Raw genomic sequence first — 24,862 nt, 5'->3', positions numbered from 1 at the left:
CACTTTGGCTTGATTCCCTTGAATTTTTCAGTGGTCGTCCTGTCATTATAGCTGTTGCTTTCACTGCCTAATTGCAATTCCCCTCATTGCTGTAGGAAAAAAAAAAACCCTTCAAAACATACGCAAATTCATAATTTCAGTGTGGCTCTGTCCAAGGAGAATTAAAATGTGTTTCAAAAAAGGTTCTGGCATTACTGTGGTTTTAAAAGATATGTGCATGTTAAGTTTACATTTTTTTAATGGACTAGCTTTTGAAAGAGAAGGCTGTAACTCGTTCTATCTTTGGCAGCTTGTGAAAGTGCTCAGAATTGCTAGCCAATGCCTTCTGCAAAAACAAATACAGGAATTAATTACACTTCATCAGCGCATCCACATCTGCATTGCAGAAATTTGGGTAATAAACTGGACTGTATACAGCTCTCAGAGAATACCTTCACTGTTCGGTTTGAGATCTGAGCATTTTCCTTAACTGGTTGAACAGAAATTAGCTTTTTTTATTTTGCTGCTTGAGATAAAACCTCTGAACATTACATCTGCAGCATGGTGCTGGCACAGGAGATGCCGTCTTAAATTTAAATCTAAAATAGTGGGTTTGACTTCTTGTTGGTAACTCTTGAGTCCTCTGGTGCTTCATGAAGTGCTGAGCTGCAGATAACCATGTGTTCCTCAATCCCTGCTCAGCTGAGTAGTGTGGCTGAGGCGAGCCCTGCCAGGAGCCAGAGGCTGGATGAAACCTTGAGGTTCCTTTCCTTTCACCTGCTGCAAGATACATACTGTCATAGAAGACTAACATAGATGCAGGAGGAGTTTAAGTAGTTCTTCTGTAATTTCTTTAGTTTGGTTGTTACAAACTTGGTTTCATCTTTGTTGAGCTTGAACAGAAAGAGATTTTGCAGTTGTGTAAAGGAGTGTAAGGCTTCTTTTTTCTTTTAAAAGGGATTAATAACTCGGTATTTTATTAGAAAATAAAAACTAGAATCGTATCCCTTTCACTCTGGAAAAAATGTGAGTTCTTTAGATGTATCCTCTTTGAGGGTATTGCAGTGCCAGTAGTACTTTAAAAGTGAACAGATGTATCTGGGAAATATCTTAAAAGTAAGCAGTCCCTCTTCTAATTATGGATTTCAACATTCATTAAAAAAAAGCTTGCCCCTTCTATCAATACAGTGTCAATGTTTTTAGTAGGTGGTTATTTGTGATGTGTTAGCTTTTCCATAGGAAGCCATGTTCCTGTTACATGTACAAAACAGCTAATGGAGTAATGGCTTACTAATGTAAGAATCCATTTGCTTTTAGATACGTCACTTGATAGGAAAATTAATTAGTTGTACTGCTTAACAGATGCAGAAAGATGAAGGTCTTGCATTGATGAAAAAGAGGGATTTAAGGACTGTTTAGTTCACTGTTTTTCTTGTGTCACTACATCAAGTTACAGCAATATCCTTTTGGAAGTGCTACATCATTGTAAAAGACAAAATTCAAAACAAAGCAACTCCAAATGCCTTCATACTTAAACAACAAATGCAAGGAAGGGTATTTTGAAAACTGCTTTGAACACAACCTTGAAAACTGCTTTTGTACAGCATTCCTGTGTAGTGACTTGCTGTTCTTAAATTTCTTGAACTAGTGTATGAAGTTTTTCAGGTGATCGTTGCTTTTAATGGGCCCACCGCTATTTGTCTGAAGATCACTTCCATGGTATGCTTTCACAGTGTCTTGCAGAGAAAACAAAACAAGTTAAAAAAATGTTTCTCACCTTTTTGAAACTTGCCATGTTGATTGAAAAAACAGTATTCTCACAGGCAGTGAGTTTTACTGAAAGCTCTAACTCAAGTTGACAGGAACACTTCCTCACAGAAGTGTCGCTTGCATTTCATACAGTTCAAGGATTTCATGCCATTAGTCTTTCTGTGAGCTGGGAGTGGACATTGATTTTTTTCTCTGCAAGGTGTGAGCACAAGTCTGGATGATTCTCTCTGGATGGAAAGCCACAGCTTGTAAGAAAAAAACTATAATGGAAAAGTTTCAGCTCATGGGGTTTTCTTTGTCGAGGTGCATAAAGAACACCTGAAAGGTGTTGTTTGTTAATGTTGGGGGACGGAACAAATTTCACATTAGGAATTCAGGTCCCATTTTTTGCTTAAAAAGCATTGTGGAGGACTGAGAAGTACAAGGATTTAAAAGGTAAAAGATGGTGGAGGTGTATCTCTCCTGAAGTGGCACCACGGTAAGTGACTGACAGATGGAAAGGGTCTCCTCTGTCACACAGTACTTTGTACAGATTGAGTGATGTTGGATTACATCTAACAGTTCCAGTTTTCCAGTACACAGGCAGCCTGGGAAATGCTTACCAGCAACAAACTTTGGTAGTGACTCAGCACCCCCTAAGTGGTCAGTGAAAGGATTTATCAACTTTCATGTTCTCTGAATGAGGGAAAAATAACTTTATTAAAGTATCGTAACAACATCCAGAGAACAAAACAGAATTATTTTTTTCATTCGAAGGTTGCTTGCAACATTCGTGTAACAATGAACATGAACATTCACTTTTACAAGTTAATACAAATTAAGCACAAAATACTGGCAACACTGCAGCAGGACGTCACTCGACATTTGTCATTTCCCTCCATTGAGCAACTCATAAAAAATGAGGAAGCAGTAATCATGTATACATAATTAACTTTAAAATCAATATGGTGGCAGTTGGGCTTTATACCTTAGGGGAGATAACCAGTCAGAACATCTGACCTGTTAGTGGGTTTTTTACCCTAAAAAAACCCAACCCAAACCTCAGAGTTTTTACTTTTTTAAAGACAGATTTTTAGCTTCAAATATTTAACTTAATTGTGAGGTGAACTGACTACAAATTACCGTTTCCATTTGTAATACCATAAAAACATTTGAAAAGTGTACTGTGCCTGTACACAGCATTTGTAGAGACCAGTTTGTACCCAGTTAGTAATTTGAAAAACATTGTTCCGCACAATTTCTCTGCCAGAAAAAGATTTCCAAATAATCCCTGTTTCTACCTGGTAAAAGCAAATGATCCAGCAACATCTCCTGAAGCAAAAGGCAGAATCTGAATGGAACTGAATACTCCATCACTGTGTTTTTGCCAATATTTAATAGCTTTTAAAATGTACATAACTTCTGTTTGGGAACTTTCTCGTTGGATGCTTAATGTCCAAACTTTGGTGTTTTGCTGGTTTTTTTAACAGTGAACCCTTCCTGTTTGTGTGTGTGTAGCGACTAGAGTTTGCCAGACAATCGATAAGCAACCAAGAGTCTTTCAGTGGATCAAGAGTCCACCTCACATTTTAAAAACTCAGTGTCTTTGTGGCTGGCACTGATAGCTTGTGGGGGATGAGAAGTTAAATGGGCATGACAGTCCTATCCAGGTAGGCCAGGCACCGTCAGCATGCCGCTGACTGGGCCTTCAGGCTGTCACCAGAATGCTACATGTCCTAGCTCAGTAGAGCTGTGTTGGGAGGAGGGCAAAGCTTTCAAGTCCCATATTTTCTGGGGGAAGAAATAATTTTGACAGTTGTGATACAGATTTGCACTTTTGCTTATTCTAGCTACTTTTGGGAGTGGGGCCAGATCATCTGCCTTTCAGAAGTCACCAATAGAGACGGGAGAGATTTTGTTACTAAGATGTATATGTGTCTTTTCAGATGAGCGCTTGATACTCTGCTGTGTAGAGGTGTAAGCCATACTCTTTTACTTTACAGATGTCAAATGTTCTTCAAAATACAATAATTACGAAGTTATGGACACTTGTATATTTTTACATAAAAAGGTAGTTAAAGAGACTGTATGTTTATCACCCACTTGAAGTTGGCTGATACAGAAGGTGCACCTACATAACATGGCTGTTGTTTGTTAGACAATGTCAGACTGGTGGATTTTTACAAGCTGTAGGAAGGCTGGTAGTACTAACTGTATTTTAAAAAAAAAGTATTTCAGCATACAGAAATCCACATTATACAATTTCAGCACAATTTCTGTAACTTACGACACAACACATTCTGTATTTCTCACTCTTTAGAAGATGAGTTATAAAACACTAAATGCAATACCAGATATCTAGCATCTGTAAGTATGCACCAAGACAAAGTAAAGTGTCTGGAATCACAGAACACCAAAAGGGAAGGAAAGCCAGAATTTAGGTAGACATACTTACAAACATGCAATAAGCTTGGAGCTATTGGAGCTTGGAGTGTGTTTCTCTAAAGAAATTCAGTCCTCTGCATCTCCCAGCTGTGTATTATAGCTGACAATTATTTATTTTTGGGACCGTCAGCAGGAGGACAGAGTTCTCCTTTGCCTCCCAAGCATTCTAGTGAAAGGGTCCTCATGAATCGAGACAGCATCTGTATGTGTCCCACCATCTGTATCCAGACTTGAAGAGAAACTGAGGCCTGTGACTAGGAAGAAAGAGCTTCTGCATGATGCGGAGATCTCTTTTTTTTTGTTTTTGGAGGAGTCTGGAACTACAGAAAGTAATGGACCCTAGTTTAGATACAGCCTGACTCCCCCCCACCCTTCCCCCTTTTAAACAAGCAGGTTCCAGCAATCCAATAGCTTGTGAAGCCCAAGTTGATTGACACTCCTAATTGACAGTACACGTAGGCTTTGGTGATTTTACGTAAGATTTTTCAGAGCTTCTTGCTCACTGTGCTGGCTGCCTGATTCGGCTGCCAAGTTTCCTGTGCTGAACTCTCCAGTGGCTCTGTGTATCAAATGGACTTCCACTGGGGAGCAAGGTCTCTAAAGCAGGCTCCCAGTCTTAAACCCACATTCCCTGGGCATACTTACGGATGCCACAGCTCTGCAACGTGAATTTCTCTGGCCCTGGACGTTGCCTCTTTACATGCAGTAAAGCCACCAAAGCCAGAAGACATTGCCTGTGTACACTTACCGATGTCTGCTCTCTCTGCTCGTTGTGCCTGGGATTTCTGGATATCAGACAACTGGGACAGAGTCTGGTGTCCAGCATCACTATCAAATCTTTCAAGTTCCCAGATTCCATGGATTCTGGGTGCAGAACGAGTACACCTGTAGGGAAACCTAAGAGTATTCCCCATCTAAAATGAGAACTGCGATGCCCAAGACCTGTTGTGAGTTCAGCCTGTCACAGAGAGGATTTAGTTGCTGAAGCTGCAAACAGTATTATAAAAACATTATCACAGACATTCCTCAGTTTGCAGAAAGCAGTATTGTTAGTTAAGTACATGTTTTCATGTAGGCTGTAAGTTATCTAACTCATTCCAAGGCAGAGAGCTTTACATCACAGACCTGCTCTCTTGCTGTACATATCACTACAATCAGGTAGCACAGTGAATATGTACATATGATAAAGATTTTTGTGATCCTTTAATCCCCTGTTAAAAATTCACTAATTGCTTAATCTGCTCAGTCTGTAATGACTGCCTCCGTAGTAGGGTTTGTGTATTTTTGGTCTCCCTTGGCAAAGCAGGTGCTGCTGGTACTAAGTGTTTCTGTCCACAAGAAATCACCCCAGAGACCCCGTTTATGAATGTAATACCTGGAATTGGGGGGTGAGGATTCACATTCAGTGGTGGAAGAAAACCTGGTCTTGTCTGAGTAAGATGATCCAACAATAAGGCTCCTGAGCCCTGTCTTTCTAGACAAGCTCGATTTCTCCTGCTCAGAGTAATGGGAGGCATGTTCTCGAGTACCTGTCTAGGACTTGACAACAAAGAGTGAGATGGAGAAATAATCTTCTTCTTTCCTGTCACTGACTTACTGTCTTCTGAAGCAGCAGGACTTGGATTAGCAGTTAACTGAGAATCAGAGCTGTAGTCGTTTGCTCCTAAATGTCTCTTCTGAATAATATTGTGTAGGTTTGAAGTAAAGCTGAGTTGTCCCAAACCGGCATCCTTACCCATAGGAATCCTACTGGGGTTATGTTTCTCTTCAACATAAGGAGTCTGAGAGTTTATCTCATCATACGATAACTTCCTTGATCCAGTTTGATCAAAGGTTTTCAGTAAGTGAGCAGTGTCTTTTATGTCAATACTTTGGGGCCTGGTTGACAAGGCAAGGCTGTTGATTTTAAAAGAGCACTCTTCTTCTGGAGTAATGTCCTGAAGTTCTTGTACAGTAGCAATTTTACTCCGGTGAAACAGTGATGGAGAGCTCTTTATCCAAGGCTTGGGCTGTAGCCGCTGCATTGGCACCAGCTTGGACCCTGCTTTTGAAGAGCTGAATTTTCTCATCAGCGGAACTGTTTGAGATGAGTTGTCCACACTTCGTGGATGATCCAGCTCTTTAAAGCTGAACACTGCTTTTTCAGTTTCATTTGAAACGGAAAGGGGGGATGGAGAGGTTTTCAGTTCTATTTGCGATGGGGAAATGCAAGCAGATAGGGAGTGGCATTCCTCGAGGTCTGCAGGAGGCATGTTTAGGTACTGCTTAGTTTTCTGCCTTCCCGAGGAGGACTTGTCCATTGTAATGATGATAACTTCTTTTCCTTGTGCCCTGCAGGCATTAAGAAGAACTTTCAGAGTCTCTTTGTCCTCAGCATTTATGGCATAGACAAGCGCAGAGCAATTGGAGTGGTCTTGCAGGCTTGGGTCAGCTCCACTTTTCAGTAGCAGGGAGACCACTTCAGGGCCTGCTTTTTCCAAACAAGCGTGCATCAAGGCTGTCTTTCCAGACTTGTCCTGTATGTTCGGATCAGCCTTGTTTTCCAATAAGTATTTAACCATCTTTGTCTTGCTGACACTCTGGGAGTCCACATGTTGTGTCCTACAAGCAATCATCAGTGGGGTTTCACCCCTCTCATTACTCTCGTTGATGTAGGCACCTCCCTCTAGTAAGAGCCGGGTGAGGCGAAGGCGGCTTTGGTAGACGGCTCTTATCAGGGAGTTCCCCTCCACCAGCAGCTCCACTGTCTTGCTCATCGCACTGAGCTCACTCACACCTTCCCAGTGGCTGGGAAGAACACCTGGTTTTCAGAGAAAGCAAAGAGCCTCCCCAGGAAAAAGAAATAGAAACAAGGAAAGAAAAAAAAAAAAAAAGATGATTAGACTGTACAAACTGCTCCTGTGTTTACCCCTGTATTTCTTGAAAAGAGTATGAAGGAAAAGAAAGTGTACCTCATAGACTTCAAGAGATGCTTTAGAACTTGACATAATATTTATGTATGCTTAAAGCATGGCTGTCATGTTTGCTGGGGGGTTTTCTTGACTGTTCTCCCTTTTGTCACATACTGACAAAAACACTGCAGAAAAGTTGAATTCTCCTCTCTTGAATGGCATAGTACTGACTACACCCAAGTGGCTGTGCTATGGCTGTACCATTCCTGATTTTCACTGATGCAAGAAACCAGAACCAGATGAATCCTGCTGCACATTTTTCATAAAGACGAGATAGAATAAGCGCTTGTGACACTTTCTCATTAATTTCTAATTGCTTAACTCATTTTATCATAGAATCATAGAATGGTAGGTGTTGGAAGGGACCTTTAGAGATCATCTAGTCCAACCCCCTTGCAGAAGCAGGTTCACCTAGATCAGGTTGCATAGGAACATGTCCAGGCAGGTCTTAAAGACCTCCAGAGAAGGAGGCTCCACAACCCCTCTGGGCAGCCTGTGCAAGGGCTCCCTCACCTGAACAGCGAAATAGGTTTTTCTTATGTTTAAGTGGAACCTTCTGTGTTCCAGCTTCATCCCATTATACCTTGTCCTGTTGCCAGCTACCCCAACCTCCTGACACCAACCATTTACACATTATTAATAAGACTCCCCCCCCCCCAGTCTTACATTTTCTAGACTAAACAGCCCCAGTTCCTGCAGCCTTTCCTCATGAAAGATGGTCCAGTTCCCTGATCATCTTGGTGGCCCTGTGCTGGACTCCCTCCAGAAGTTTTCTGTCCCTCTTGAGCTGATTTTTCATTTTATGATGAAAAGAAAGTTCACGAGTCTCAGTAAGTTAGAAAAGCAAGCACGGTAAAGTATTTTTTACCTAAGAAGCTATTAAATGGCTGGAAAATAAATAATAATGTATCTTACAAAAGTAATCACATTTGTGTAAATACACTACCTTCCTTACACTGCTTTGAAAACATAGTAGCCCGAGTGAAACAGCGTAAGCGAAGTGACGTGGAGCCTTGTCATAAGGCTCAGAAGGCCAGAGGGAGTCCTGTGCCTGGGCAGGTGGCATCAGCTCTAAAGCAAAAGAAACATTTGATGGCATCAAAGAAAATCCAGAGATTTCATACAAGAAAAATAAAAGCTAAATGTGGTGTTGTATTGAATGTACACCTGCATACCTACAACTAATACAATCAAATTACTTTTATTTATGTCTTTTATGTGCTTGGTTACCCGTGTGTGGGGAAAATCTTCAGAAAAAGAAAAATCAATATTTAACAGACAGCAGAGCAGTATAATTCCAAGACAAGATTACACATGGATATGAAAATTATATTTGTTTATCTGTAGTAAATGTCTAGAGAAATGGAAATGCTTAATTTAGTTTAACAGCAAAGGAAATTAACAGATACTCATTTTTATCTATCACTGAAAGCACTAGTCCTAATGAATAACTGAAGAGCAGTTAATTTTGTTCTGTTTTTCCTCAATATTGGAGTTTCACTTTGAATTCCCAAAATCAAAAGCTGGTATCAATATAGTTTGTTCCAAAAGTCCAACAAGCAAACAAACAAAAAAGTCAGTTGAAATACATTACATTTTTATTGCAGATTTCCTTCACCCTCCCGATTTATTTCACTTGGTAGCATCATGCTCTGCTGCAGCTGCAGCTAAGCAGTGAGAGTACCAGTTATTGAGAACAGTTATTGTATTTGCAGTGTGTTAATTAACAGTTATTGTTTGATTATACAGTGTCATAATGGTTACACATAGCACTTGTTTAGGGAAGAGACCTCACAATATTTGGTATGTTAGGAAGAAACCCGCAGGAGACATATGTATGAGATGAACCAGTTCACTTTTGGTAGCACGTCTTTCTGGGTTTATACCCTCACAAAGACACTTCATTGTGTATGCACAACTGCAATTACAGTGGGTGACAGTGCCAGAACTTCTCTGTCCATCCTTACAAGAGCAAAGATCCCACTTCCAAGTACTGCTGGGATATCAGGGCATCACTGTGGTACTATGGTCTTCTTTTCAGCAGTTGTTGGATTCCTTGCCTCATCCTGAAAAAAAAGTTCTTTAAAAGTAATTGCGTTGAAACTACTTTAAGGATTATTATCATTATACTAAAAGTACATGATTCAGTAATGTCTCAGCTTTCATTGATGTGCAAATCATTATGAAATGCTGATTTTTGACATGTAATATATTCAAGATTATTATCAGATAGTCTTTTATAGAAGCATCCAATTAATTTGTGCACTTAGGTTTCCAGAAACAAACTGAAGAGAAATGTCTTGTAGACAGCACATATGCTGCAATTCTGACTCTGTCCTCCCTTGGTTTTGACCTACCTGGAACCAGTTGGTAATTCTACATTTCTTAATATTTAGACTTTCATTATCTAAAGCTGTTCTGATACTTAGCCACTTCCTTTACTTCAGTGACAGCATCCAGCACTTCTCCTACACACATTTTTTGATCTGTAGAAATACCTTTCGTGACCAAAAGAACATTAAAGAGGCACAGCAAGAGAGTAATATCACTTGAAGACATGCAGCAGGTCAATGCTAAAAATGATACTTTAAAAAACGTTTTTCTGACATACATCTAATGCTTCTGGTTGCTTACATCCACATTTTCTGTAGACTTTTACCAGGACTTTTGGGACCGAGGACCAAAGAAGGCCAACAGTTAAAACCCAAAAGTTTGGAGGGATTGTGTTGCCAAGATGCTATATGAACACCTCCCCAGCTGGGAGAAAGCCCAAGATCTTTTTGTGCATGCAGGTCCACAGTTCCAGCATGCCTGAGATCTCACTGAAGCATGTAGGTCCTCACAAATTTCATTTCAGAAACTCAACTGGTCATTAGGTAGGGGGACTGCCAGGTCTGCAGAGCAAGCTGGCTGATCCCTGAAAGAAAAGAGCAAGTACAGGTGCCAGTGCTGCTAAGACCCAGTCATGCTATTTATTGGTTGATAGACACTGTGAGCTGCAGAGGAAAAGGGCAGCATGGAGCAAAGGAAAGTGGAGAAAGAAATATCAAATGGGGAACAAAAATCCACAAATCCTCCAGAAGCAGATGCTGTATGATTAAGGGGGAGTGTTACAGATTTGAAACTGGAACAATATAATGCAGAATACATTCCTGAATGCTGGATGAAGGTATCCGTGATTTCAAGTGGAGAATCTGTTACCTACAGGAGAGTGTGCTTGCGTCTGCATCATCCTCAAAGTGCCACTGTGGGAACAAAGTGCAGCTGGACTCCTGAAAGACCTGCCTTGATACGGGCTTGGTAGAAATACACGTGCCTCACCTGGACTGGGTACAACCTCCTCCAAAAAAAATCCCACAGCTTGATTATTTGTAGTGAAGGACCACAGTTCAATTAGAGACCCCAAAGAGTTATCTACTGGAGAATTCATCACAGATTGACGTGAGACTGGGATTATGAAACATTCCTAACTCTAATTAGCTGCACATCAGAACCCCTACCCATGTTACTGAGCTGTCAGGACTAACACAGCTGCTTTTCAGCTGTAGAGGAAAACTTGTGTCAAGGGAGCAGTTTAAAGAAAGAGAATCTACGCAACCTTGTGTGTGATACAGAATCATAAACAGGTCTTTCAGATCATCCACAAGCTTCTCCTGTTCTTCTACAAATAATATTCCTGGAACAGTCCTTCTAAGAAGATTTTAATTTTATTTTCAAAATGCCGTATTGTCCTGGAAAGTGCTCTGAGATGAAGTAGCACAAAGCAGAGTATGAAAATTGTGGTTTTTTGAAGATGAAAATGAATGGTTTCCAAGAAGCAGACAGCTGCTTTTGTGGATTTGTGCTGGGTCATATTGTGAGGTCATGCAGGTACAGGTTAAGAATGGGAGCCCAGGGTCCTGTTCCGATATTAGTCCTGCTGCTACTGTAAGGGGAAAAGTCACTAAAACTTGAAAAGTTTTAGCACTTCATCCTCCAACCCTTGCTTCTTGATTTGCAAACAGCATTTGATTACTATGAAAAACTCTCACATTATTTTGCTACATCAAAGTATTCACAAAATTGGGGGGGGAAGCTCATTCATGTATAAACAAATATAAACAGCACTTTCACTAGGTAAAGGAGTGCTGTGAATAAATGTTCTTACAAGGTATTCCTTACTTTGTCAGGGTGAAAGCCAAGTTTTCTGCCTTCCCTGTCTCACCACTCTGAGTTACACAAACAAGCTTTCACAGTAGTGTTTAGAGAGCCTACAATCTCTCGATCATTCCAGTAAAATTAAGTCATTGACTCTCATCTCTGAAAAAGATGTGCTAACATATTTCAAGAGCAGAAGCCTTTAAATCTTTTCTGTGATTCTTCACACCCACATTAACCCTGCAAATTCCCTCAGTCAGAACAAGACAAACTTTGATTTACTACACTGCCATAAACACAATGAAGTTTACCATGACAATAACTTTTTATTGACAAAAATTACCATTCCAACATAGTCAAAACTAGCCTGCACCTCTGCCAAATCAACAGGCTTGTCTGCCTCCAGCCTTGCCATTTTGCAAGGTTGTGTACAAGACAGTCAGGGTATGTTTTTCACTGAGGATCTCCTAAGTGCTCATCCTGCTGAACAAAGTTTAGGGAGATCCAGACAGCTCATTAAATACCTTTTCTCCTGTCACAGCATTTATCTTACCGAATACTGTTTCTCATTTGGAGGTCTTTCACGTGGTAGTAATTACTGCCAGAGAGTGTTTGGAGCATGGCAGAGAGCACCAAGAGAGGAAACCTTTCACTGGGGCTCTGTCTGAAGGTTACGATGTTGTTGCTCACTCCTGCTTCGCAGCATCCTGACTTGTAACCTAACGGCTCTGATATTTTTCCTGAGGGAAGATCTGTAACAAACAGGGTCGGGCAACTTCCCTACAGAGAAGTTACACAGAACACACCTGAAAAATACAAACGCAGTCTAGAAAAGTAAGCATGTCAAACGGCTGTTCCCTTGAAACTTCTCAGGCAAGGGCGGGACCCGTGTTTAAACTGAGAAAAGCCCCGAAGACAGAAGTGCTTTGCATGACACACATCAGACCCTCAGCCACCCACCTGAACCCTTCCCCAGCTTTCTGACCATCCCGACTTGCGATAAAACGTTCCAAATCGGCCGCTCCCCTGTGCGGGGAAAGGCGAACGCCGACCGACACGGCGCCGGGCAGCGGTGTCAGAAAGAGGACGCGGGGAGCGCTTTTACCTGACGCCGTCGGCAGTCTCCTCCCTCCCGCACCGCAACCCGCCGGGCGGGAAGGGACGCACCTGCCGCTTGCCCGGGCGGCTCCGGCAGAGCGGAGCGGTCCCGCAAGGCGCTCGGAGCCGCCCTCGCCGCCCCGGCGGAGCACGGGGGCTGGGCTCCCGCCGGACACCGACCTGCGCTCGGCAAGCGCCCGCGGCCGATGCCGGCGTGGCCGCGGGCCCGCGCTCCTGAGGGAGCCGGCGAGGCGGCGCGGGCTCCCCTCCGGGCTCCGTCCCGCCCCGCGCCGAGGGGCAGGCGCGGAGCGGTCACCGCCCCGGGCTCACCTGCGGGGCGGGGCCTCGCCGGCCCGAGCGCGGCAGGGCGGCTCGTCATATGCACCCTCACACGCCCCCCACACGCCCCCCATACGCCCGTCACACCACCTCGCACGCCCCTCACACCTCTCATATCCCCCCGCAAATTCCTCACAACCAGCCCTACGCCGCTTCACACCCACCCATGCTCCCCTCTGACCCCTTCAAGCCACACTGCCCTCACCACCCGCTTCACTCCCACTCTCACACCTCCTCACGCACCCTGTGCCCACACCCATCCCCATCACACCCCCCAAATCGACATTCACACCCTTTCAAACTCATCCCACTCACACCCAGGTGCCCCGCACACATCCTTACACCCACACACCACCGCACTCCCACCCACCTTCTCATACCCACCAAGACCCTTCTTCACCACCTCACTGTTTCCTGATGCCCGGGGCACAAATTTAATGGGATTAATAGGAATTAGAGGAAAGTAAGCCCAAAAAGATGCTCTCTTTGTGTGTACTCAATAATCCCCCGCTACTTCAGACGTTAAAACTGTCAGAAAATAAAAAAGTATTTGGGTCCTATCTTCTTGCAGGAGGACTAAGAGTTCCCAGTTGTCTCACATGGCTTCTTCGTTAATAAACAATCCTAAATCCACCCAGCTGGTTAAATTTTTTATTACCTGTTTTTTTATTATTATTCTGCAGAAGCACTCCTGGACCTGGTTGGTTGGAGATGAAGGCCCCCCTGTGAATATGGGATTACCTGATATCACGGACTGTCTCTCTACTGGTTACTTTGTGCCAGAAGCAATCTGGTCAAAGCCCACCAGGAAAAACATTTTCTTTTTTATTGATACTTGACATCTCCCACCACCAAATGAACCTTACAGCAAGTAAAGTCCCTTTTCCTGGGATTTTCTTGCATGGCAGGTATGTGAAAAGTTTATCTGCAACACCTCTTTAATGCAAAGTCACTTTGTACAAGTTTGTCTCTTGAGAAGCAGGTTATGTCACGTTTTACAGAGTGGCTTGAAACCAGCTTCAGCCTTTTCAATAAGAAAAGTTTATTCCAACAAAGCCAAGGTATAGGTTCTTGACCACAAAATCAGGGGGGAAAAAAAGCAAAATGCAAAAATTCTTGCCAAATACTAGAATCAACCTGTCCTCACAGCTGCTGTGTAGTATTTCTCTGAGCTTATCTTTGCTCCTTGGTTCCCATTTCTCTAAGGTCTCATGAGACTTCTGTTCCTGATGGGGGTTTCACATTACTGCTAATGTTACTACTAACTTCATATGAGATTTTGAAGTGTGACTGAAAGAGCCATCTTGATTTTCATGCAAGTTTAGGACACCTTCACAGAATCATGCAATGTTTGAGGTTGGATGTGACATCTGGAAAACATCTGGTCCAACTCTCCTCAATCAGCCAGGGTTACTTGGAGCTAGGATCGCCTCCCTCAACCTGTTGACAATACTTTGCCTGATGTGGTCCAGGCTATTGTTAGTCTCCTTTGTGCTAAGGGCATGTTGCTGGCTCATGTTCATCTTGACATCCATCAGGATATCCAGATCCTTTTCCACAAAGCTGCTTTCCAGCTGTGTGGCCCCAGCATGTCCTGGTATCTGGAGCTGTTCCTCCTCTAGTACAGGCACTTCCCCTTGTTGAACTGTTGAGGTTCCTGTTCAGCCCGTTCTCCAGATTGTCCTTGTCCCTCTGGATAGCTGCAAGACCCTCAGCTGTATCAGACAGTTGCAGTTTCATCTCAGCATGCTGAGGGTACACTTGCCCTGTCAATCCAAACCTTTAATGAAGAGGTTAAAAGGGACTGGGCCCAAACTTCCAGCAGACTTTGTGCCACTGATCACCACTTTCTGTGCTAGATTGTTCAGTCAGTTTTCAACCCACTTCACTGCCTGTCTAATCGGCCCATGTGTCAACAGCTTCTCTATGAGGATCTTCCAGAAGAGTGTCTCAGGTCCTGGTGAAGCCCAAGCAGGCAATACCCGCTGTTCCTCCTTCATCTAACAAGCCAGTCAATTCATCACACGAGGTCATCAGATCAGTCAAGCCAACTGACTTGGCTGACTTCACCATGACTTTGGTGAACCCATGCTGGCTACTCCTGATCACTTTACCTGTGCTCTATTCTTGCTTAGCTGCCTGGGACATCTGATGGTGCCTGTGCAGTATCCTCAAGCACACCTGGGACATCCCACTGATACCCCTCCTGCTCCAAGGATAATTTCTTGGAATGCTGATTCCCACAAAAGCACACGGTAACAGCTCTACAGCACACTTTGCAGAAGCTTTAGTTGCCTTTTGTCATGCTAACTTTTCGCAGTGGGGAGGCACGGACGATTCAATAGCTACACTACGATACAATGGCTGCACGTGAGACCTGCAGCAACAGCTTCCTCTCCCTCGAAAAGAGTGTTAATTGCGGTGATCGCAGTGCTATTACCGTGCAAGGTCTTGTACTCGTCTATTTTAAAAAGCACCCGCTGACTCAAAGTATATCCACCGCTGTCTCAGTGACTAATAAAAGACAACAGGTGAATGTAGCAAACAAAAAAGTGAGGCAGCAAACAAAGAGGGGAGGTGAGGGCAGAGTAGCAGTGAAACAATCCTTCATGCTCGGTATAGTCACAGCAGCAGTCACGGGGCACCAGCATCCTTGATGCCCCGTGAGGGGCTTTTTTAGGCATCAATAGGAGAGGCAAGTTTCCAGGGACAATGTGAAGGAGATTCGTGCCGCTATACTTTTCAGAAGCGCATGACAGGATCGGTTAGATACTGGCATGACTAAGAGCTTGATGAATTGTATGAATAAGCCACTAAGGCAAGCAACATCGCAAAGGCAGGTTCTTGAGTTACTGTTTAACCTTGTCTTTCGAAAACTAAGTCGGGAGAATGTCCGCAGACGTTTGGGTTTTGGTTTTTTTTCTCTTTCTGCGGCGTGATTCTAATTATCTTTGTTTCCATTTACTCTCTACACCTCATCCATGTTATTAATACTCAGCCTTTGCCGACCAGTCTCGGAAAGGCATGTGTATTGAACACCCACTCTCCGGGAAGGTTACTGCTCTTCTCAGACCTGTTGTTGTGCAAATTATATAAGGTACGGGGGCGGTGTATACTTGTGTGTGGTTCATCAATTCTACTGCCGGAGCATCTTCACTTCTGTGGTTTCTGCAGCTCTCATGTACACTCTGCCTTCCGTCCTTGCCTGCGTGGTACTGTTTTGCTTCTGATACTCAACATAAATATAACTTTTTTTAAAAAAAAAGTTACCGCACCAGTTCTTAGAAAAGCACTTTTAGGAACATAATTAGATTTTATTTTTTTTAAATGTCACATTTTGGCTACTTTTAATTGGATATAAAAACAACTGTTGTTATCAAGAAGTTTTTATGTTAACAGTGAAGGAGAGAGTAAAACCAGAGTAGGGAATACATCGATGCAGTGCAAAGTTTATTCTCAAATAGAGTAGATACTTGCATGTGCACATAGCATATTATTTATCACAGTCCTCGATATCCCCCAGGATGTCAGGATCAACCCATCCCTCTCACTGACAGCTGGGCTAGTTGGATATCTACCAGGAGGAAGTTTTATGGTCACAGAATACTAGTACTCATTTTAATTGCCAAAAATGATCCACTGCACTGATCCTTGATAAATTTGTCTCCGTACACAGGGAGGCAGAGAGTGAAACTACAGGAGTACATGTAGTTTTCTGGTAGCCAGCTGAAGAAGTTGCTGGAAACCCAGAGGTGGACTACAAACCTTGAGCCCAGGAGATGTTCTCAGAGCTCAGGCTTTGCAGCTAGGACCCAGGGCATATGCAAGAGCCCTGCCTCTCCTGCCACTGCCGGTCCTCCTGAGTGCTCTTGACTGCAGCAAAGGACTTTCCTGTGAGACAACTAAGTCAAGTGCTCCATTTTGTTTATGAAAAAAAAAAAGAAAAAAAGAGGAAATTATTTTATCTGAAAGAAAACTGGTTTTGGATTTTGCTTTCCATGGGAAGTGGTAAACACTTTGGTTGCCATGTCTGTTTGGTACTGAACAGCCTTAGCCTGTGCTAGCAAAAACTGATTCAAGTGAAGAAAGAGCCATGGTTGCTTCCAGTATATGATTATTTATATATTAATGCATTAGTGTGTAAATTGTTGAGCATGGTACAATGTAGTACAAGTCATTCTAGTAATTCTATATATTATATATTGGTGCATGGATTTTTTTTTTTTGAAAACTGTGAATAAATGGGAAAGTACAAAAGCACAATTAACTTGGTTTAGTTGCAATGACCAAAAAAAGAACTCCTTGAAATTAACATTATTATATACTAATTCGGTACCTCAAAAACACATTTTAAAACAGTATGTACAGAGGCAGATGTTTACTGTGCTAGAACTGTTTGCTGAAAGGAATGCAATAGCACATTGTAAACAGCAGTTCTTAAAAATACTTCTATTAAATGTAACAGGTACAGCTGCTTGCTTGTTCAAAACAATGAAGTGAGATTATGCTAGTGATCTAGAAACATCAGGGAGAGGTCTAGAAGAGAGGAGAGGAGACAGAGCCAGTAGACAGTACTGAGAAATGCAACATTTTTCTTCAAAAATAATAAGCAAAACCAAGCAGATGAAACCAGGACTCTATTGAAAAGCCACAACTGTGCAAGCAATACAAAATCCAGAACAGAACTTTGTTACTTTATTGGCTTGTTTACTTGAATAGCTTTGATTTTGAGATACATCTGGTACTGTTCCATCTTTGTTAAGACACTCTGTCAAGTTGGCCGTATCAAGTGAAGAGCTCTGAGAGAGGTTTGTGGGACATTTAGTCTGCTGTCAGTCCTTTGACTTCAGTGAGGTAATGCCAAAGCTGAGTTTCCTCCTGATTTCTGTCAGACATGTTTTAATGACCACGTTTTGACCACGGAGTGTCCTATCTGGAGCAATATGCTCTCTGAAGTCTTTGGAGTATTTTTGCTACTTAATTCAATGAAAAAATCAACCACGTCTGGAGATTGCTTTCTTGAGACTTGCAGGAATAATTACGATTGGTAAGGGAATGGGAGCTCTTCATGCATTTTTAGGTAATATATTGCACTAAAATGTCTTGTTCTGCAGACATAAGCATTTGCATTGCAGCAGAATGCGGGTACTAGTTCCCTAAGTTGTAAAACAGCAGGCTTATGGGATAACTCTCTTGCCAGTGTTTTTGTTTCCTTGCTTGTGAATCAGGTATTACAAACATCACAGGTAAACATCCACAGAGTTGATATCTTCTTATGAACACATCCAGAAAAAAATGAAAATGGATTGTTAAGTGACTATAAAATTACTTGACGCTAGGAATATTGGTAATACAATCAATATGGCGATTCCTGAAGACAGCACTTGTTTTCCAATTAGAATGGAAACCTACATAATAGGTCAAGATATCAACTTCTACTTCCTCTGCTCACAGGCTTTTTTGAAATTCACACACCAGTGATGCTCAACACCAGATGAATCCTTCAGGCTACTAAGAAGAAACTCATACACTTGCAGTTTCGTTACAAAGCTTTTTTTCCTCATGACAGATTTTTGTAAATTTATTTTTTGAGCGGGCCAAGGTGTTATTCTGCTGCAACTTGAAGGATATGGATTTCCTTCCTATCAGGATAAATGGTACACTGAATGAAAGCAATCCTTATTCAGACTACAGTAGAAAGGTGTCTGTAGCCTTTGTGCATTGTAGCAGTTTCCAAAGGAATCTGAATTACACATGAGAAAAAACATGTAGTGAATTGTGCAGTAAACAACGGAGTAACTGCTGCATGACAAAACCAATAGAATCTACATGATTCCACCTGAAAAGTAACTACAATTTGATGAAGGAAGTGGAGACTCAATACTCTGAAGAAATCAGTTTTAACTGAGAGAGCAGTGTGCACATAACTACTCAGTGAGTAAAGAAGAACTCCAGAAGAATAGGTTGCTGTTTTATACGATTAAGAGCTGAACAAAGATGAGAAAACTTTAATTTTAAACAAATCACGGAAATTAATTATTCTAAACTTACTTGGTAAACTGACGAGGTTTTCCACTTAGGACTCTTGATGGGAATGGATCTGAATCTTAACCTTTCTGAACAAGACAAGGTATAGCGATTAAAACTCCTTTCTAGCTCTTGTGAAAATGAAGCTTTCTTTAAAGCTGATTTCACAGAAATATCTTTCAGGACCTTTTTTGCCACGTTTCACACCCTACTGATACAACACTGAAGAGTTCAGAATGTTTCCTGGTACAACTGTACAAGCTTCAGTGGAATTCAGTGGCCCAGTCTGTCTCATTTACACTTACAGAAGATGTATGTTTAATATTTTTCTCTTTTCTGTTGTTAACTACTGCAAGATAGGCAATGGGACAGAGTGACCCCATAGGATGTCCTGCTCATTGTTTCAAGCAGGCATCCTCCCAGCATGTGTCCTGAGGCCTGTGAGGTGCAGTCTATCATGGTGTGTGTCCACAGGCAGCCCAGGGTGAATGACTCCAGAGGCCAAAGCTGCTCGCCGAGGTCTAAATGAAGGGAGTGATGATATTGCTGCTTCTGCTGTTCACTGCTGACTGTCACTGGCTGTATTACTGGCCTCACAGCTGTATCAGGGAGAAGGATCACTTGAGGTTTTCCTTCTCCTTTCAGGAAAACATACTTTGTTCAATTGAAATCACTCTTCACTGGATATTTAAAATAACCTGTCTGGCTCTGCTGGAGGTGCACTGGGTATAACCCCTCCAGCCAGCTGAAAGGTAGAGCAGGTATCTCTAGCAAAAGACTAGTGATTAGTTCATCAACTAGCATGGCTGAAATGAGCGTGAGTGTTCACAGCAGGGTTTTGTGTGGAAAACTTGTGTTCAGAGGAAGGATGAACATGAAAAGCGTGTTACTAAGAAGCAAACACTCTGGTTTTGTGCAAGTGTCCTTCTCGATTGAATCAATGATGCAATTTATAGCCAAAATGACTTCTATATAACAGATCATTTATTGAAAAAGTTTCTGCTCAGCATTAGGAACTCATTAAACTGCACTCCTGAAGGAAAAGGCATTGATTCAGGCTTCCATGAGTAATGGTGTACCCTCCATTTCCCGTCCTCTCCAGTTCTGTATTTACTTTTTTTATGCCTGTTTTTTTTGTTGTTTTTTTTTTTTTTTTCCCACAGCAGGCATCATTTAGCAAAATATTTCATTTCATACCTAAAGCTTTCCTCAATCAGGCAAACAGATGTCCTGATTTCAGGAGAAACACCTACTGCCACTTAGACATAAGCACACACTTAAGAGCACTCTATTTGAAATACATACTTTTCTTGATCAGAACAGTTCTCTGAATTCCTGTAAATTTCCAGTCCAATGGGACAGCTGAAGAGATAAAGAATAGAACTGACAGGACATTCTATGATTCTATGACCATAGCTTGAGAACAGGAGGTGATACATAAACCGTGTAGCCAAGACTGTTAAAAGATATAGGAACCCCAAGATTTACATGGTGAGATAATCTGCTTTAGTAAGCTACCCAGTTTAATGGGATAAACAGATGAGTTTTGGCAAGTAAGCACTTGTTCAAGTAACCTGACAAAAGTCTTGAGAATGTAACCAGAATAGGACTGTGCCTGAGACCTTGTCTATTCTTTTTCCAGCTACGTAAATTAATCTAACAGAAGCTTTCTTGTACAGATTTTGCTTTGATGTTATGGAAAAGGAGAGGTAATAATCTGCAGACAGCACAGAATAACCCAGGACCACCACAGAGCCAGCAGAAAGCAAGTCCTTACATTTGAAGGCTGAGAAAAAAAAATCATCAGGTTTCTCATACACAGTTCCAGAAGTGCATGCTGTCCACCAAGGGAAGAAGGAGATCATTCTGTATGCTCTGGGGTGGGACTCTAGTTTTCAGATGTAATGCAGGCACTTCAGGATAGGAACTATAGCTGAGGGTTTCTGTGGAGCTGACAAAGGCAGTCACACCAACATCCAAATTCTGCAATTCCTTTACTAATGAAATTCTTTGTCACAGCATCTCACAAGTGTTAAAACCCTCAGCAGTTTTAAAGCATAAGAAGAAACTTCCTAACACATGAAATTGTGTAATCCTTGTAAGAAACATCAGTTGCCTCTTCTCGCCTTTCTTTCTCCATTTCCGGCACCTGCCTCTTCAGGAGATTGTTGTGATTTTTTTTGGTCAGCCTGCCCTGGCTTGGTAGGCTTCATTCTTACAGCCCTCCTGGGTGAGCAAGAAGGCAGCCAATGCACAGCCAAATGATGAGGGACGTACTTCTTAGTTCTGTACTTAGTAAAGCTTTGTCACCTCTGTTCACATCATTTTCTACACTGATTAACAATCAGCCCTTCCCACAGCTTCTCCCCATCAGCTGCTGCCTGCTCAGCCCTTCCTCTTCTGTTAGCCTAGCTTTTAAACTAATCCAGAATTAGTTTGGTTTTAGGTTTAAGCATTTGGCAAATTAGAAGTAGTCGGATGAGGACATCATGGCTGTCTGGTCCCAATTAATATCTTGTGTCAAGCCCTCCTGATGCTCTCCTTAAAGGATATGCATGAGCAAATCACTGCCATTTCCCCCTTCCTGTTTTCCCCCAAGTGTTCTATATATATAGTAATAATATGGTTTGCTAAATTAGGAAACTCATATGATTTAGAGTGTACCTTTCTTCTTCATGGATTGCCCTCCATGACAGAGGTTTGTTGCTGGAATGTTCCCAGTTCTGTCCTTGCATGCACCATGGCCATAGCCTTGCTGGCGAGCTACTGAAAGCATCAGCTTTCTATTGCCAAATGGGAACTGCTGTCCACTGTCAGCAGAGATAATGAGTAATAGAAAAGCAACAGAAGCATTAATGGTTTGTTTTTCAACCCATATGTGGGCTCTCTGTTTTTAGCTATCTTGTTAAAACTAGTATTATCCTTAAAAATTAATTTTTTAATCTGTTTGGAACACTTTGTTCCTGGGAAAGCACGAATGACGGGGATTAAATTATATCTGTACTATACTTTTCTTGGTCATTGGTAATTATGTTGTCACTCATGATGCTATTCATTGCACTTAGCTGCATGCAACTGGGGAAAAACATGACATTTCCTGCTGTACTAGACATTATGAGAATCTATGGCTTTTCACAGAATCCCACATCAGTGAGGTTCAGGAGTAAACAAAATGTGGGGAAGTTGTGTTTGGAGCAAAGGATTTTCTTTTTTTTTCAAGCCATAATATAAAATATTCCTGCTTCCCTTGAAAACAGAAATGGGGAGGTAAGAGGTGCAATGTCCAGTTTAGAACAACAAACACAATCTGCTGCTTTTACAACCAACCTGTCACGCAGCAAAGCACAGCTTTTGCGAAAGGATTCCTTCCTACCTTTTCCAGCTGGTAATGTCAGATTTTAGAAGAGAGCAACCATTTTCCATGTCTCAGTTTTTCAAAAGTCTTGAGGTCTCTCTAAAGGGATGCAGACTTAACACATGCATGTGAAGCAACCCTCCTCTGGAAGCAACACACCTGTCAGCAAACAGGCTTTGTATGCATCTCCCAAAAACACACAGGCTGACACTCTACCATCTACCTTCTTGAAACAATGAGCACCTAACGTTGTTGCAGCTGGTGTGTCTGCTATGGGCATGAACACACCTCTCTGGGACACAACTCCACTGCAGTCAAATGCACTTTCCTAACTCTTGATTGGAATCTGTATGACACAGTGAAAAGCTCCAATGCAAAAGGTGCTGGGCTCTGAAGAAAAGAAAAAATGGAATTTTTGGCAGCAGCACACTGAAAAAAACACATTGTTAATACCTTCTGAAAGCTTTGAATAGAAGACTGCTGTATTATTTCAAAAGCTCTCGTTTTCATGAATCATAATTTGTTGTAGAATTTGACAAATGAGCATATTAAATCTGGAGAGGATTAAGTCTGCACAGATTCAGAGGAACTTATATTGCCAGCAGGCTTGTTGGCATCCAAGTTAAAGCTCTTTGCAACCCCTGTGCTTCCACAAACCACCTTGGCCTCAGTGAAGCACACCCCTTGTTATGTATGCTTAGGCAGAGATCTTCTACCCTCGAGTTTGCATGGATGTGCAATCCAACATTACAGGAAGTCTTTGCTTCCACTTTTAATGCAAGTTGTAGTAAACATGATACTTTGCAAACTTGCTGTGCAGAGCTTTCAACAGTGACCTCTTTTCTGATACTATACAGTACACACTAAATGTTCTTGGGAGGTTATTTTGTCAGGGTCACCCTGACTTCACTTTTCAGACGTAACATCCCCGTGGTAACAGTCTTTTTCCTTTGATTTCATCATGTGTTGTTAAATTAAAACTTTGGAAACTTTTTACTATATTACACAAACATATAACATTGGTCTAACCTTTATCAACTGATGTACCATCAGGACACATGGAGCAAGAAGATCAATGCAGGAAAATACTTAAGTGTTCAGGAATGCAAAGGACCACAGAGAAAACAGAGCCAATCCAGAACAGACATGCAAAAATTATCTTTTTAATCAGTTACACGTTGTTAATGGCCAGAGATGTTCAGAGCTGCCATTCTGCAATTTTTTCTCTTATCAAGAGGTTTGGTTTTCAAAAGTAAGCAAAACCAAGGTTCAGCCTTCCTAGAAAACTGGCCATTGTTATGCTCCTTTGTTCAGTTGCCCTGTGTAAGCCAATGGCCAGTGCTACCCTCCTGATATTACAATTGGGCCTCAGTTTGACAAAAGGACGAGCATTATCACTGACCTTCCCACAGTACTGTTTCACGAGATGATGCTTCTAAAACATTCTGGGGAAACAGCAGTTTCAAGAGTTAATTTTTTTTTCCACCCTTTTGTTCAGATTGATCTTTGTTGCAGGGGAAGCAAGGTCCCTTCCCTGTATGGTAGGTCTGCCATCAGACAAACTCCCTACAGTCAGAAAACAGCAACAAGGCCAAGTGCCAGGTCCTGCACTTGGGCCACAGCAACCCCCAGCAGCGCTACAAGCCTGGGAAGGAGTGACTGGAAAGCTGCCAGGCAGAGAAGGACGTGGGAGTGTTGGTTGACAGCAGCTGAACACGAGCCAGCAGTGTGGCCAGGTGGCCAAGAAGGCCAGTGGCATCCTGGCCTGGATCAGGAACAGTGTTGTCAGCAGGAGCAGGGAGGTGATCATTCCCCTGTACCAAACTTTGGTGAGGCCGCACCTTGAATACTGTGTCCAGTTTTGGGCCCCTCTCTGCAAGAAGGACATTGAGGTGCTGGAGGGGATACAGAGGTGAGCCACCAAGCTAGTAAAGGATTTGGAGCATGTCTCATATGAGGAACAGCTGAGGGATCTGGGGCTGTTTAGCCTGGAGAAAAGAAGGCTCAGGGAGACCTTATTGCTCTCTACAACTACCTGAAAGGAAGTTGTAGCGAGGCACAGGTTGGTCTGTTCTCTGTAGTAACAAGCAATGGAACAAGAAGAAAAGGCCTCAAGTTGCACCAGGGGAGGTTCAGGCTGGATATGAAGAGGAATTTCTTTACTGAAAGGGTTGTCAGGCATTAGAACGGGCTGCCCAGGTTGGTGCTGGAGTCACCCTCCCTGGAAGTGTTCAAGAGATGGGTGCATGTTGTACTTAGGGAAATGGTCTAGTGGTTGATAGGGCTGGGACTAAGGCTGGACTTGATGATCTTAAAGCTATCTTCCAGCTGAAATGATTCTATGATTCTATGTTGTGATAATGCTGGCAATAATAAACTTTGGACAACGCTTGGTGTGGTATATCATTAGAACCCCTTGTTGCTGCAGCATCAGATTTGCTCACTACTTTTAGGGAACAGTAATGCAGAACATTGTTGTATCAGCTATGTTTAATGAAAAAGGAAACAGGATTCCTCCATCTGCTCATAATCTGTAGTTGTATGCTGCATAAAATACTAAAAATCACACCAGCAAATTAACACTCTGTGTCTGTGCTGGTAACATTTAGAAGGGACATACGAAGACAGATTCGCCAATAAAGTAGTCTGTGATCCTCTACTGCAACATGGCCATGGTCAAACTGACATAGTAACTTTTCTTGGGAGTAGCAAGCCTTTAAATAAGTGTGAGGTTAATGTAAACATTACAACCTCTTTATCAGATTAATTTGTAAGTCAGTGT

General features: G+C 42.2%; 2 protein-coding genes across 9 annotated transcripts in view; one reads left to right on the top strand and one right to left on the bottom strand.

The window, feature by feature from the left end:
* The window catches only part of FAM151B (family with sequence similarity 151 member B), a 64,109-nt gene that overhangs the window by 16,433 nt on the left and 22,814 nt on the right, over positions 1-24,862 (top strand). Inside the window, exons 7-8 of one of the 4 annotated variants that reach the window (XR_009820814.1) lie at positions 13,382-13,606; positions 16,375-16,933. The exons of 1 other annotated variant lie outside the window; for it this stretch is intronic. The gene's annotated coding sequence lies outside the window, so the exon portion shown is untranslated. Of the gene's footprint in view, positions 1-13,381; positions 13,626-14,833; positions 15,917-16,374; positions 16,934-24,862 lie in introns of those variants that run through there. 2 more of the 4 variants (XR_009820815.1, XR_009820816.1) reach the window with 2 other exon arrangements.
* Positions 2,438-12,621, bottom strand: ANKRD34B (ankyrin repeat domain 34B). Of its 5 annotated transcripts, none has more exons than XM_062017657.1 (5): positions 12,367-12,618; positions 11,815-12,041; positions 9,092-9,190; positions 8,071-8,195; positions 2,438-6,998 (listed from the first exon to the last, which is right to left on the bottom strand). In XM_062017657.1, exon 5 carries the CDS (start codon positions 6,927-6,929, stop codon positions 5,388-5,390), a length of 1,542 nt encoding a protein of 513 aa, XP_061873641.1. In that variant the 5' UTR covers positions 6,930-6,998; positions 8,071-8,195; positions 9,092-9,190; positions 11,815-12,041; positions 12,367-12,618; the 3' UTR covers positions 2,438-5,387. The 5 variants fall into 5 exon arrangements, with proteins under 5 accessions (XP_061873641.1, XP_061873640.1, XP_061873639.1 ...); XM_062017656.1 differs by having other exon boundaries at positions 11,815-12,013; XM_062017655.1 differs by having other exon boundaries at positions 11,815-12,067; positions 12,367-12,617.

Source organism: Colius striatus, chromosome Z (genome assembly GCF_028858725.1).
Source record: "Colius striatus isolate bColStr4 chromosome Z, bColStr4.1.hap1, whole genome shotgun sequence".
In the NCBI taxonomy this organism is placed as follows: Eukaryota; Metazoa; Chordata; class Aves; order Coliiformes; family Coliidae; genus Colius; species Colius striatus.
The sequence above is the reverse complement of the archived record's forward strand: the minus strand, read 5'-3'. Positions and strand labels throughout refer to the sequence as shown.